At 38.7% G+C, this 15,911-nt stretch overlaps 1 protein-coding gene across 1 annotated transcript in view; it reads right to left on the bottom strand.

Annotated features, from left to right (window-relative positions):
• The window catches only part of PLCXD3 (phosphatidylinositol specific phospholipase C X domain containing 3), a 190,994-nt gene that overhangs the window by 56,582 nt on the left and 118,501 nt on the right, over positions 1 to 15,911 (bottom strand). The window contains exon 2 of the mRNA XM_053591605.1: positions 13,235 to 13,943. Within this exon, the coding sequence (XP_053447580.1) occupies positions 13,235 to 13,943 (709 nt within the window). The remainder of the gene's footprint in view (positions 1 to 13,234; positions 13,944 to 15,911) is intronic.

Below are 15,911 nucleotides of genomic sequence, written 5' to 3'. Positions count from 1 at the left end.
AATGCTCCTTTGGTCTACTTTGAAAAAGATAAATTATAATTCTCTGAAGTGATACCATAAATACCACCCTGCTCACAAATGGGTCATATTACTCCCTTCTCTTCCTTACCCCACTGTAAATAATTTGTCTCAATTTTTAACAAGAATCATTGAAGTACAAATGCCCTCAAATATCACAGAGATAAGCCATGCAATATTGTAAATAAAACAAAACAAAACTTTTACAACTACACTGCCAAAGAAATCCTTTAAGAAAAACACCATAGGAAAAAGAAAAAAAAAAAAAAAAAGATGAGTTCCAGAGCAAGCTAAAAGAATGTAAATGCATATTTTAGGACAATCATGAAGTTAGGAGAGAAAAAGCTGTGGGGTATCTCCATCTTCAAGTGGGAAATCAGAATATACTGATGTGAAATTCTATTTCTTTCATGAGTGGGAAGAAAGCAATGTACTCTCACATGTGTGGAGAGGAGACGGTTAATATTTTTAAACTTTTCTCTTACTCCTATCAAGAAATAGGATGCATACATGCATAAACACACATGTACCTTTTCAGTGTAGAGCTGACTAGCCCATGCTAGCCGGAGTAGAGAACTGTGGGCCATTGAAATAGCTTTTGTGTATCCAGCTCATGTCAGGAGACAAAAAAATGTCATTGCTCATGGTTCTTGGTATTAAGATCCAAGCAGGGTGGTATTAACGAGTCACTCCCTCTTCCTTGGAAACAGAAGTCCTCAGCCATACCCTGTTTGGGGCTGCTATGACTGTGGACATGTGAGTGAAGTGTAAGCATACAGTGGCAATGAGTTGTGTTGTGTGTGCACGCAAGGGTGTGAGATTCTCCTTCTGTCATGTAAGACGGCGTAGAAATGTCACCCTGCTCTGCTTGCAAATAGCCCTACAGTCAAATGCCTTCAATAACCTTTAACCATTAACATGTAAATGTAAAAGTAAGATAAGAATAAAACTAAGTTTCCAGGCTACTTAACAATCAACCTCTGTTTACAGACTGAACTGAGGCTGAACTAGGTACTCAAAAAAGTACCTCCCAATCTAATCATTACCAACTACTTTTTACAAGTTATTTATGTGGAAAAACAGACAATCCTGAATTCAACCCTTTGAAAATGAAACATAAAAACTGAAAGACATACATTAATGATTAGCTTTTAATAGACTTATTGTGTTATTTATTTTCTTGTTTGGTTCACGTTTGAATCTGAGCTAAAGAATATAAGCAATAGCTTTTCTGTTTAGCATTCAGAAAAGTAGCAGCAACACAGCAAATTTGAACTGTTTGATATTGGCCCAATCTCACATACATTTCCAAAGGGCAGCCTGTGTTTTTAGCATTCACTAATGAAATCACGTGTTACTGTCTCACCGCCACACACCGCTCCTTGCAGATAGGATGTCACAGCCCCAGAAACAACTTGCAAGCTTATTTTTCTTTTAACAGCTGAGGCCACTGAGAAATAAGTGATGAGGGGGTGGGAGGAAGGAATATTTTAAAGCAAAAACTCAAGCTATACTAGTGATTTCTGAAAAAGAAGAAGAAAAGTAATGAGGACCGCAAGTCTTTAGCTATTCTTGTCTAATTATTGTTACTACTTTAAAATAAATTGATTAGAAATAGGCTACAATCCCAGATATATAGAGCAAAAGGTTCGTTTTTGCTCTAATCAATAAAGCCAAATTTTAGTATCTGCCGTCAAAGCATGCAGTGTTTTCTTCCAAACTCCTCCCAGGTCAGATATTCTGAGAAAGTTTCATGTTTCCTGCTTTTTATTGTTGTTGTTATTTTGAAAATACTATGGAAGGAAACATTTTATCAACTGGACATTGCCGGGAGCCAAAACATATCACAAAAATGCCCCTTGCTATCTTGATTTTACGAGCAAACTATTCTCAGGAATTCAACCGTAAACAGCAACAGTACTTTCCCCTTGCATATCTCCTCAAAAATACACCCCCCGCCTTAGGGTCCTTCTCCTAGTAATTTTCCAGAAACTAGCCCCCTTCCCGCCCTGCTAGGAACAACCCTTAGTTACTTCCTCGTTTGAATGCTTATAAACCCAGCTGAAAAATAAACTCTTCGGAGCTTGATCAGACTCTTGACTTGTCTCTTGTCTCTTCATTCGACTGACCCCTTTGTTCCCCAGGTCCCCGTTGAATTCCCTGCGGGCCGGAGCAGGACATCATAAATTAAAGCTAAATTAGCATTGCCTAGAGTGTTATTAGTAAATTATTAGGGACTTATGCAACAATTTGGTTAGGCAAGGCACACTTAATGAGATCCTTCCCCTTTAATCTTAAAAGAAAAGATTTAACTTATATCTACTCACTCAACTAACCATTTATATTTGTGAGAATAATCAGCAGGTCAGTCACTATAAGCTCTGCCTATCCATCCATTAAGTACCCTCTACCTGACAGCCTGGATCAATGAGTCTCCAGGGCAGCCATTCAAACAGACCCAAGAAAAATATGCCTCTTCCTGCCAAAAAGGGCAACAAAATAATTCAGCTGATAACATGGCAGTGTTCTGTCCCATCTTCTGCTTCTTTGTGCCCTGAATGAGTTGTAAAGCCCTAAGAAGGACATTGTAATGTTCACAATTTATAAAAGCAGCAATTCTCTTACAAAGAATTGTGATTTCATATTTCTTCTCCACCCCCACACCCTTCTCTTCACCACCTGGGACATTCCAAAAGTTGTCCAGTGATATAAGGAGAAACTGTAGACCACAGAGAACATCAAATTGAACGTCAATAGAAGTCAACTCAAAGAGTTTGCATTTTTAGTAGGCAATCCCTGGGCGGGGGTGTATCACCAACTCTGTAGTATGCCTCAGTATCAAATTTTGTTCTGGGCTTTTGCATAGACACAATCTCAATTATTTCAATGAAAAAAAGAATAACAAAGAAAAAAAACACATGGAAAGCTTAACTCATACTATAGCCTTTAAAACATGATTAATAATATTTATTTCTTCACATTGCACTGAAAAGGGGGAAAAGAGAAGAGGGAGAAAAAGAAGAAAGAGAAGATAAAGGAGAAATGGAATGAGGATGAGATGAGGGGGAGGAAAAAAGCAGACCCTGAAAGCTGGCAGCTGACTAGACCCTCACTACCTGCCCATAAGATTCCCCTGTTGGACATAAAGAATCTCCCAGAATACCAACCTCAGGCAAGGTCACTCTGAGTTTATGATAAAATAAGGTAAAACGATTGTTTCATAATTTTGTTTAAGCATAAAACAAGATCATTGCTCCACTCACAAATAGCCAGCATCTATCTCTCTTGTTTAAAATGAGTGACTGTGACTTCTTTTCAACTATAATTTAATCCCCCTTTAGCCCTATTGCTAAGACTTATTGACCTACCTAATTATAGAATTGTCCTTGCATTCTGATAGCATCCCCTCTCCCCTCTAGAGAGCATCCCTGATCCTTAGATCTCATCCCAGTCACCTAGCCCCAGCCCCAGCCCTGTAAGTCCTTTCTGGCCTCTTCTGAGCGGGATGTCTCATGGTTCCCTATGGAGTAGTTCTCCCTCCCTGAAATGAGTAATAAACCCAGAATCAACCACGTGTTTGTGCCTGGGGATCTTTGGTTAAAGGGCAATCACAGAACACTTATGCCTTCTCTCACTCCAGTTTAAAATAAAAAGTGTTCTCTAGAGCAGAGCTTTCGTTACTCCCTGGACAAGGGCTCAGCTGAATGGATTTTGCTCCATTTCAGAAGCCCTGCCTGTACAGAGCCCAAGGGAACAGCTGGCCTGCAGGCCTCCTCCTCCTCATGGCCTCAGCATGGGGACTGAGACGTTCAAACTTGGTCCATTGTACTTCATGAATCAGACATCTACTTGCTCATCCACTGCTAATTCATTTCAAATCCCAGACAAATCTCCCTATGTTCTCAATTGCTGACTATAGCACCAAAACTATTGTATTGCCACAGTTGTATTGATTGCCAAATATTCCTGCCACTTGGATACTCCATCTTTATTCTCTCTATCCCACCCCCATCAACTCACCTCCTCTCATTGTTTTAAGTGAGTGCCAGTTATATCATACTAGCTGTACACTGGGCTACCTTCTTTTAGCCATTAAATTCTATCTGCCCAGAAACTTCATAGAACAGAAAAAAAAAAAAAGAAATCCAGGGAGCTTTACTACAGTGGATGAATCTCTGTCCTATGTTATGTTTTTTAGACAAGCACATGTATTCATTTTCTCTCTCTCTCTCTCTTTCTGTCCCTATACAAACACACACACACACCCCAGCCCCGTAGGCAATGAATGGATATCTGACTTCCCAACAGCATGTATCCTCCCTGTTCTTTGACCTCTTTGAAACAGACAGTAAAAGTTGCCTGCCTATATTTGCTCGTACTTTAATCTTACAACACCAGCAGAATGAAAGAGAAACAGTGCTTTTATGTACCCTTTCATTTCAAAAATTCTTGGGTCAAAAGCTGTTAAAACAGAGAGATGTACAGACAGACCTTTCTCCTAACATACCCCAGAGGACCCTGTTGGAAATCACTGCTCTGTCTCACAGTCTCACAATTGTGAGCTGTTATAGAATCTTCTTCCTCTTCCTCCTCCTCCTTCCTCTCTTCCTTCTGTTTGAAATCAGTGCTGGGGAAGCAGTTGGGATGCAAAGTGCTATAATGTTAATTGGTGTTGGTGGTAGACAAGTTTGGAATTACTTGGCCTTCTGCCATGAGCATATACTTTCTATCCAAAAGGAGCAAAAACATTCCTCACAGGAGCCTTTGGCTGTGCTTATCGGCACAATAATCCTTGGATCAAGCTAAGTGACATGAGAGAGAAGATGCCAACAGCCGAAGGCTATTTTCTAGAAATCACTGATAGTGGCTCTACCTGGGGGGCAGAACAAGCAAATATGAACCTAAAAGTGGAAGCTCTGCGGGTAGAGGAGTCATAGCCTAGATTTAAAGAGGAACTAACTGAGCCTGGAAGGGAGGGCACTGACAAATCTTGGGATTCATTCTTGCCAGGTTAAGTAATACCAGGGTGATATGTTGGAGGGGATCATTGGGTGCAGTTTGTCTGCACACATGAGCAGAGCCACTCTAAGTGGGGCTCCCTGGAGTCTGTTAAATATGAAAATCTGAGCCACAGGCTACTGAATAAGCATCTTTGGGGGTGATATCTAGGAATTCACATTTTAGCAAAGTCTCCATAAGCACATTCCAGTTCGCCAAGCTCCAGGCTGGATAAAGGGTAACTTTCTGAAGCTTCTTTTCCATTTACAAGCCAGATTCCTCTTTCTAGTGGTACAAAAGACCCAGATGCAGAATTGATCCCAGCATCTGCTCACAGCACCACCTGAGCAAATTATTTAACCTTTCTGATCTTTTGTTTCTTAAATTGCAAATTGAGAATAACACTTGTACAATAAAAGGCTGCTAACCAGAATCTACAAAGAACTCAGGGAAATCAGCAAGAAAAAAAAAACAAACAACCCTATTAAGAGGTGGGCAAAAGAAATGAGAAGTTTTTGAAAAGAAGATCGTCAATGGCCAATAAACATGAAAAAAATGCTCAAAATCACTATCAGGGAAATGCAAATTAAAACCACAATAAGGTATCACCTACCCCACTTAAAATTGCTTTCATTAGAAAGTCCCAAAACAACAGATGCTGGCATGGAAGCGGAGAGAAAGGAACACTTATACATGATTGGTGGGATTGCAAATTAGTGCAATTTCTATGGAAAACAGTATAAAGATTCATCAAAGAATTAAAAGTGGACCTATTATTTGATCCAGCAATCCCACTACTAGGCATTTACCCAAAGGAAAAGAAGTTACTTTTTCAAAAAGACAGTTGTACTCAAGCATATATTGCAGCACAATTCACAACTGCAAAGATGTGGAATCAACCCAAGTCCCTATCAATTCATAAGTGGATTAACGAAATGTGGTATAGGTTATACTTTGGAATACTACTCAGGCATGAAGAAGAATGACTTACTGCCTTTTGTAACAACATAGATGTAAGTTGAGATCATTATCCTAAGTAAAGTATCTAAACCACGGAAAAACAGATACCATATATACTCACTATTAAATTGGAACTAACCAGTGAGCACAAATTTGTGTAGAGGGAAGTATAACTCGTGGAAATCAAACAGGGAAAGGAGGAGAAGAGGATGGGCAAAATCCTAACAAATACAGTGAACACTGTCTGGGCGATGGGCACACTTAGAATTCTGAATCAAGCATTAAAAAAGTGATACATGTTACCATAAGCATTTATATTCCTGTAATATTTTAAAATAATTTTTAAAAAGGACCTGTCATGCAAATGAAGACTCCAATGTATATAGGTAAAAGAAGTGAATCTTATAGTGAAAGCTTCTTGTAAACAATGATTTTTCTAATGTTGGCTTTCCACAGTCTCCTTGGTGTTCTTTCTCTCCCAGCATGTCTAGCTGGAAAGGACAGCTTTCCCTTTCTGCTGAACAGAGCATCTATTGCCAGCTGCTCTGCTCTGCTCTGCTCTGCTCTGCTGGAGCATTGACCCATCTTGGGGAGTGGCCTGGGGCAGGAGGGAGGGGCTGAGCACTGCTCTTGAGGAGATCAGGGTTCTCTCATGTCACTCCACAGCTGACTTTGAACCATTCTGAGAGTAAGCCTCTCCGTGATCCTTTTCTTGACTCCATAAAGCTGCTGGAATGACTGGCACTGCAGTTTTTCTTCCAAGAATTAGACACAACCCCAGTGGATCTAGGCAAGGAAAGGTCAGCAAAAGGGTCGAGAGCTGGAATGTGTCCCCACTGGAGGGAAAAAGAGAGTCTATTTGGTTCACTTGGGTTCATGATGCAGAGAGACAGAGAGAGAGAGACCCACACCCAGGGAAGCCCAACAAAAAAAATCTACCATGCTGTGTGGAGTGAGGCGCAGACTGGAAGCTGGCTCACCATTCCATGTGGGTCCCTGGTGCTCTTGGGCCTTCTTCTTCATCCTTTGTCCTCATCTCTCCCTGACATGTCCCTCCCTCCTTTTCTCTGGAAACCAGGAATCCTGGGTTTTAATCCTCTCTCTGCAGTTAGCTCTATGGCCACCTGGGCAATAGGCACCGGCAAGGAGGATGGCAGTCAGTAGTCTCTAAGTTCCTTTCCCGTTTTGTTACTCTGTTCACGCTTTCCCGGGGTCTCCCATCTGGCACCCTACATGGGTTTGCTTTCTTAAGGCAAAACCAAATAATTTATAACTTCTCTTTTCATAGCTTTGCCCACTTCATCTCCAGCAAAATTTACCTTCTCAAACCCTAAGACCTGACTCTACCTTCCAAGATTATTGATAATGTATTGCATGTACCCAGAGCTAAACAATATCAGGTTTGTGTAATTTGTAAGAATAAGACTTGAAGTCTAAAGGCCCATATAATTATCCTAGCTTATTCATTATGAGATTAATTTAGTATAGAATTTTTGAGTAAGGTCCTAGACATCTCAGTCTCAATTTTCCACCACTATTAGATTTAATGATACCTACCTTGCAAGACCATGGGGAGGATTAAATAGATACAAATCATGTAAAATGTCTGGCACGATAATGCCAGCTCAATAACTGCAGTTGCCTTCCTTCCCCATCACCCCCCAACACACACACACCAGGTAAGATTGATGCGTACTAACAACCACACCTGGAAAATCCTACCGTGTACTCAAGGTGCTGACTGTGATCATGAGATTAAGGGCGTGGGGTTGCACATTGGCCAAGTCCATACGTCTGTATGTATTTCATTCATGGAGAATGATACTAGGAATGGTGTGTCCAGTCATCCGGGGAAATGCTGCCAGTCGGGCTAAAGTCACACATGTCAGCATTTTTTGCCTCTCTCTTTTCCTAACCATTTGTGGGCATGCTATTTTGTTTCTCCCTTTGAATTGAAGGCTTCATCCTTCTCCTTTTCTTATTCAAGCTACATAATTAGGTCAGTTTCATTATCTGAAGTCCACTTCTCATTTTTCCCTCTCAGTATCTTCCTAATGCACACCGGAATTGAGCCTAGAGTCCCATGATCTTCCTCTCCATTTTTCCTTAGACTCATCTCCTATGTTCTTTGAACCTCACTCTGCTCCAGCCAACCCTGACTTCTCTTGATATTCTCCCTCCATGCTTTGTTCTCGCTCTTTCCCCAGCCTGGGAAGCCACTCTCGGCCCTCTTTGCCTATGGCAATGCTATGCTTTCTTCAGAGCCAACCAAAGTCTTTCCAGATATCACTCTTCTTTAAGTCATCATAGACCTTAATCTTTAATTATCTATTTATTTTTTCTCCAGCATGTATTTAGGTCTCATCTTTTAAAACCTACTTGATATTTGATGGGAACAATTGCATTGTACCAATTTTAATATGCCTCACAGCACTTAAAGCAGAGCCTTACCTACAGGAGCTGTTCAACAGATAAGTACAAAATTGAACCTAGTCCAGCTGAATACACTGACAAATTGGGCCTAGATATTGTCCTATGATAAAATGAAAACAAAGTTGCAGCCACTGCTTTGAATTCTCATGAATAGCAGGGGAGAAATAGGGTGTGATGGTTTTAAGACTCTATGTCTGAGGTCACTCACTTGAAGCACAAAGTCTAGAAAAAATAGGCTTTCAAATGTGCTTGTTTTTGTAAATAGACAAAGCAACTTGAATCTTCCTTTTCTTAACTGGGTCATCCAGGTAAGTTCCTTAACACTTATAAGGCTCAGTTCCTTTATCTTTAAGCTGTGATGGCAATAACACCTACATTTGGAAGTTTTGTGAATATTAAATCTAATAATGTACACAAAGCAGTTAGCAAAGTATCTAACAGATAAAGAACATTTAAAATAGCTTATTATTATTATTATCAGCACCATTCTCTGAAATGTTGGCCTATATAAATATTATCTACCTTCATCCAGCATCAATTTAGTTGCAAAGATGCATTGCTTCTTAAAAATTCTGAGTGGTGGTATGACTGCATTTTCTTAAATTAAAAAAATAAAAAACCTACAATTTAATAAACTTCCATAAATTAGGAAAGGGCATTACTCAAGTTGCATACCTTCTTTTTAAGAATGTGTGAATTTCGTAGGAGTTAGGTGTAAAAGCTAGTGTTTGAAAAATAAATTAAAAATAGGTCTTTAAGAAATTAAAAGTCTGCGTCTTTTGGCATTGTTGCAGTGCAAAAGACGCATCTGCAGCATTTGGAACCAATGGCCAGATTGAAAGCTATGGCCCCTAAATCCAGGCTGGATTTATTTCCCCTGAAAGGCACCCACAACTTCAAACACTATTTTCTAAATGCACCTGCTTCAAGTTTTGTTAACCAAAATATTAGACATGATTGAAAAAGTTACAGGTAACCTGGCTAGTCAAATATATAATCTAAGAATTGTAGAAAAATTTAAAACTAGAATGGATTTTGTAAATAATCTAGGTCAAGCTCCCAATTTTGCAAATTAAAATAGTTAAGACACAGAGAGGTCTTAAAATTGTCTGGTAACGAAGGTAGCACAGAAGAGCTCATTCTACCTTTTGGGGCCAGCATAGGACTTTCTGAATGGATAGCTTTGGCACAAAAGCCAAGAAGACAATGGGGGTTCTGTTCAGCTCACAGGCTTCATCAGTTGGTAAGTAGAGAAAGGCAACAAGTTCTAGCAGAATCAAGTGCACTTTCACTGTCTCTTTTCAAGGTAAGTACATTGCCTTTGGAAGGCATGACCCAAGAGCTGACAATAACCTTTTTCTATAGGCTCCATCCAAAAGGCTGGAGTCTGTCAAAAACCCAAAATCAAACCCAAGCAAATCACCCTGAGCTTTGTATTAATACCACAGCCAAGAATACAACTTTGCAAATAGTCAAAAAGGAAGTCTTTTTTAGTACTTCTAAGACTAAACTCCACTGGAACATTCTTTAAAAGTTGATTTTACACCTGAAATCTTCATTTCTACCTTTCAAATTCATTTTCCTCCCTACTTCTCTTTCTCTTTCCAATGATGCAGCTCTCCTATTCCATACATATTAGCCAAAGGCAAGTGAGAAATTCTGAATTAGAGCAGATGGCGGAGAACTGTTTTTCAAAATTCCATGGGCTGTTAATAAGTGTTACCTGGAAAAAAAAATAAATGCTTGGAAAACTCTATATTAGTTAAATTTAAATAGGATTCTTCACTAAATTGCTAATACGCTAATATCCATTGTGAATCTTTTGTGAGAGATTCACATAGAATATAACGGTAGCACTTTCCCAACTTAATTTCCCCCCCTCCTCAGATCCTATTTCAGTAGCGGTGTACTGGAGTATGGGTAACCAAAAGCACTTTAACTGTGACTGACAAACTCCAACATGACATTATGTCTTGTAAGAGAAAAAAATGAAAGCCTTTTATCCTTAAATGAATTCTTTTTCTTGGCTTCTTCAAAGGCTGGTCCCTACACAGGTAAAATCAGGATATGGTTCTTGGCCAAGATGCAAAGTTTTTTCCTACATTTGGAACTATGAAACATGATGACAAAGCCGGAAGAGACTACGGGAAAACAGTGTCACTCCCAACATGCAAAAAAGGTAAAAGTAAAGCTTCATTCAGTGTGTAGAAAGAATGGAGAGAGGTGGAATCAGCTTAACCCTAGGATTTTTTCCCACCTCTAGGGGACCCTTGGGAGTTCCTCAAAATTTGGGGGCTCTATGGGGTAAAGTTAAAAACAACACATTTCTATGTGTGCATAACTCCCTCCTTTTCCAAGTAGGTGAGGGGAGTAAAATTGTTATTTACCAGAATAACTAAGATTTGTAGAAAGTGATCTAATTTATTAAACAAAAACCTGCCTTACTAGGCATAATAATATAGAATTATCAATCTAATCACATACTAATCTAAAATGTGGGATATCCAGAGCAATCTGAGGGTAGATTAAAAAAAATAAGGTGAGACAAAGAAAAGAAGGAGGAGTAAAAGATTCAGTGAGAGGAGGTGCGGCTGAGGTGCACAGTGGTGTTAACATCCTCAGAGGAAGACATCTCGGGGCAGAAGAGTCTCAATTTCAAGCAAGTCTAAAGCACAGTTTTAAGTTATGCATTTAATTGTGATCATAAAACATTTTCCATCTCCTCAGATCTCTAGTAAAGTCTAAATACCATTGTGGAAAGGAGCACAAAACACATTTCATGTCTCAGAATGGGATATGGACAGACCATGTGGGACAATTGAGGCATAAAATGATGCAATCCAGTGGTAGCAAGGGCTCCTACCATAAAAATGCAAGAAATCTAGACAGTATCAGACATCAAAGGACAGGCTTCTACTTGCATAGGGTCTATAAGGAAGGGTTGGTTATTTAAATCCCATGGAACTGGGGGATCCTAGCTAATGGACCCTTCTGAATAACAGAAGCAAGTTATGATTTTGTGTGGAAGAACCCTTCCACCCCAGTGACTTAGGGCTTTCACCACCAAAAATGCCAATAACACCCAAATGAGTTGGCCTCTATTCCTAAGGGTCAATCAACCTTATCTAATTGGATGCCTTACTGACACTTGAAATTCAGCATGCCCCTGATTTTATCTTCTCAATTTCCTTCCCAAGTCTGCATGTCTTTGTTTCCTACATTTGTGAATGCCTTCCTCACCTATCCCACTTATCTTTAACTCTTTTTTCTATTAATACCACAGAGCTCAGTACTCAAATTTTCACTGCATAGAATTTCCATCCAAATTTTCACTGCCTGTGTATTATCCCCTTCATGTTTTCTCACTTGCTAAGTTTAGCTCACATGACCTTGCTAAAACCATTATATGTACCTCCTAATTGCTCACTGTCTCTACTCTAGCCTTTATCAATTATTACCTAAAATGCAGATCTGTTCAAGTCACTTGGTTGCTAAACATTATGATCCAGCTCTCCATTCTCACAGGTTGAAGTTCTCTGTAGCCTGGTTAAAAGGTTTCTAGTGAGTTCTTTTCCTCACTTTAAGCTTTATCTCCTGTCAATCCTCACCCCACATGCTCTGTTATAAGGCTATTTTCACCTCCAAATCTTTTCTCCTCATCCTATCTTTTCCTATAAAGATCTTGAGCCCAAGCAACACATTCATTCCTTACCATAATTCAAAATATGAATTAAATATAAAAATAAAAGGTCTGTTTTTTTTTTTTATTAAATCATAACTGTATAAAACTCTGTACTCTCTCTTTAGATGATGTTTACATGGCTTAATACTTTAATTCAAAAGAGTAAATAATATGTATGATTCAGCTTGTGTAGACACACATGGGAAAGTGCTACAGAGATTGTTGATGACTGTTCAAATTATACCTCACAGGGCTTGACCGATGGAATGGGAATCACTTTCTTATAAGGCAGCATATGTAGTGTAAAGATCATAGGATATGACTTACCAATGGAGTTTGAGTGTCTGTTTCATCATTAATTGAAGGAGTCTTAGGGTGAATATTTTACTTTTCTGAATCTCATATTTTTTTAATCTGTAAGACAATATCTCCTTCCCTAGAGTATTATGCAAAACAAATGGAATAGATATATACAAAGACTGTGTTAAGATAAAAAAACTTTGTAATCTATCTATATAAAGCTCTACAAAATGTGAAAGTAGTGTTATGGGAAGAGAATGAGATGTGGAGTCAAAATACATAGTGTTATGGGTAGATTTGTGTCCACAAAAAAATGTTAAAGTCCTAACCCCCAGTACCTGTGAGTGTGACCTGATTTGGAAATAGGATGTTGCAGAAGTAATCAAGATAAGATGAGGTCATTAGGGCAGCCCCTAATACAATTTGGCTGCTGAACTTACAAGAAAAGGAGAAATTGGAGAAAGCAGAGACATGAGAGAAGGTCATGTGAAAAGAAGGTCATGTGAGGCAGAGATCAGAGTGATGTGTCCACAGGCCAAGGACCAACAAGGATGGCCAATCATCACCAGACACCAGGAGAGGCAAAAAACAGATTCTCGCTCAGAGTCCTCAGAAGGAACCAACTCTGAGGACACCTGGATTTTAGAATTTTAGCCTCCAGAACTGTGAGATAATACATTTCTATCATTTTAAGATACCCCAGGAGGTGGTAGGACTATGTGTGTTATAAAAGCCCTGGGAAACTAACACACACAGGTATACATTTTCGTTCCATCACTTGCTAACTCCTTGAATTGGGGTAACATATTCGAGCTCTTTCCCTGACACTTGAGGGACACTTACCTTTCAGTGATAGTTTCTCTGAGGCCACTTGCCACCCCTTTGACCACAGTACTGGCTTTGGGAGTCAGCACCACCTGTGATATGAAAAACGAGCCCTTCTTTCTTCTCTCAGTGATCGATGCCTGAAGAAACTGGATCAGTTTCTCAGGGTCTGTGGTGTTGGCCCAGGGCGCTGGCATCATCTGCCCAGGCCAGAGGAAGGGCACTTCCAGAGCCACTGGGCTGTGGTAGAACACCAGGACTTGGTAGTCCTTCTCCCACAAGTACTTTAAACTAACTTCCTGGGCGAAGATTGCTGGGCACATTTTGTTTCCATAGATGTCTTTCAGCATCTGGACCAGTTTTTCATGGTGATATTTCTGCATCCCATAAAAATGGTTGAAGTCCAAGAATATGACCTCCTTATGGTGATCTGTGAGGAAAGCATTGATCTCCTCAAGGCCCTCATTGACTTTGGCACTGAACAAACCATGAGCAAAGTAGAGTTCGTTGTCGGGGTCTCTGGGCTTGGTGGAAATTCGAAGATCAAAATAACGGATTCCAGCTCCCAGCTGACCAGTAAAGTTCATTGTTTGAGTAGCTAACCATTTCCTCATGAGCTTTTTGGCTACAGTTCCAAACACAGAGACAAAATTCTGGACAGTTTCTGGCTGTTCGGGACCAACTGGAGAGGCTTCATCAATGTAGAAACTGAAGGAGTCATGAGACCCTACGAGAATAACAAGGCATAATGTGGTTAATTTCCAGTTCTCTGTCCCTCCCACCTTCTCTCCTCTTGCAGTGTCTATATTTCTCTCTCAAATGAGCCAAAGGAAATACTAAGCAATGTATATCAAATTGATTTTTATGTCTTAGGAGGATCCGTTTTATGACCTAGGATAGGATGGAGAACACTTCAATAGATATAATTTATTATGAAATGAGAAGAAAATTTCTTTCTGATCAATAATTTTAAATTCAAAACATCATCAACTTCTGTGAACCAAGAATTTAATGCACTCGCTATGGTTTCCATAAAGGTGACACAAGAGATCGTTCATAAAATGGAATTTATGGGTACTCACCAGTTCCCAAATAATTTGTTTATAATTTTACCCTTTCCCTTCATTTTTGGATTGATTTTAAGAATAGAGGGCTTGTCTCACTGAATAAAGAAGCCCTTTTCACAAGCATATAATCAGTGTATAAACTGTTACATTTGGAAAGCAAAAGAGATCAAAGAAATAGAGGAAAGAAGGACTAAGGCACGAAGACAGCACAATGCCAATATGTTTAACTTCATTCCTGACCTTGTATTTGAGCAATTGTGAACTTAAATGAGGCCACAGACTTTTAAGATACTGAATAAACAACGATTTTTTTTTGCAAGTGAACACAACTGACAGAACTGAAAAATTAATTAATAGACTCCTTTTTTCACAGATATTTTCTCTCAATAGCAAAAACTTCTTGGAGTTGGCTTCCAAATTTAGAAGAATTTCTTCCTAAGAAGAACAAACACTATTTATTAATTCTTTATTTTTGGCAGTTACAAATATCAAGACTCCAGAAATGTAGCAAAAGACAGGTGTACATTTGCTATAAGTGTAAAGTACCATTTAAAATATAATTGGGACCCAATAAAAATCAATTGTTTCAAGGTTGAGTTTTGTTTTTAACGTGTCTTTTAATTTTCTTAGTCATGACCTGCTAAATAGCTAAAATTAAATTAATGTACCCTGGATGTTTCACATATTGAAAAAGACAGATGTACTTCAAATTCTGACATCCTTTCCTGTTCCCTGATCTTGCTCCAGTACCATTATTCCCCATCTCTTACTCAGGCTTCCTTTGAGTATACTTTGTTGCTTCATTCCTGATCTAGGTCCCTTAAAGCACACTATTTTGTAGTTCTTTTACTCTTCCAACCCCAAAGTCACATATACATCTATATACACAAGCACAGATATACACCTTTAAGTCCATATATATGTCACCCCAGGATTTTGCTCTGATAAGCTCTTTGAAGTAATTATTTTTTTAATGGTGAAATATTTATCTATATTCCACATTTGTATCTATATGTACATCTATGTCTACATATCTCAATTTACCTTTAACATCCCATAGAAATGACAAGCACCTGGATTTCAGATACCATGGGGGGTTGTCGGAGAAAATATTTTGCAAAATGTTTGATACCATGAAAATTGTAAAACCTGTATCAATTTTTAAAATTTGGTACAGATACTACCTCAGAATGATCATATTTTTCTTAAAACAATGAAAGGTAGCCTAAATGTACAGATATACCATGTTAATTTAATCTGAAATTATATGATTTGTTTATATTTAGGAGATGCTATAGAAATAAATAACATGTCAGCCTTTTCTAAATAAGCAAAACTGGCCATTCATGTCCAGAATTGGTAAATTTAAATAGGTATTTACATTTTTGCATAGTGATTTATCATTTGCTTTCAGTAGATTGCGAATTTCGATGAAGAAGCTAAACAAAAGTACCATAACAGTTTAAGAAGAATTATAATTAAATAATCAAAGATTAAACAAAATAATACATTTTAAAAGAACAAACCCTCAAAAGAACCAAAAACGTTAGTTTCCAGGCATGTGGAGGAAAGGGAAATGAAAGTGATTGGTTACTTCTATAATCTAGTCAAGACATACTTGGTAGCAG

Source organism: Nycticebus coucang, chromosome 1 (assembly GCF_027406575.1).
Source record: "Nycticebus coucang isolate mNycCou1 chromosome 1, mNycCou1.pri, whole genome shotgun sequence".
Classification (NCBI taxonomy): Eukaryota; Metazoa; Chordata; class Mammalia; order Primates; family Lorisidae; genus Nycticebus; species Nycticebus coucang.
Note: the sequence above shows the minus strand (reverse complement) of the source record. Positions and strands in the feature narration are given on the sequence as shown.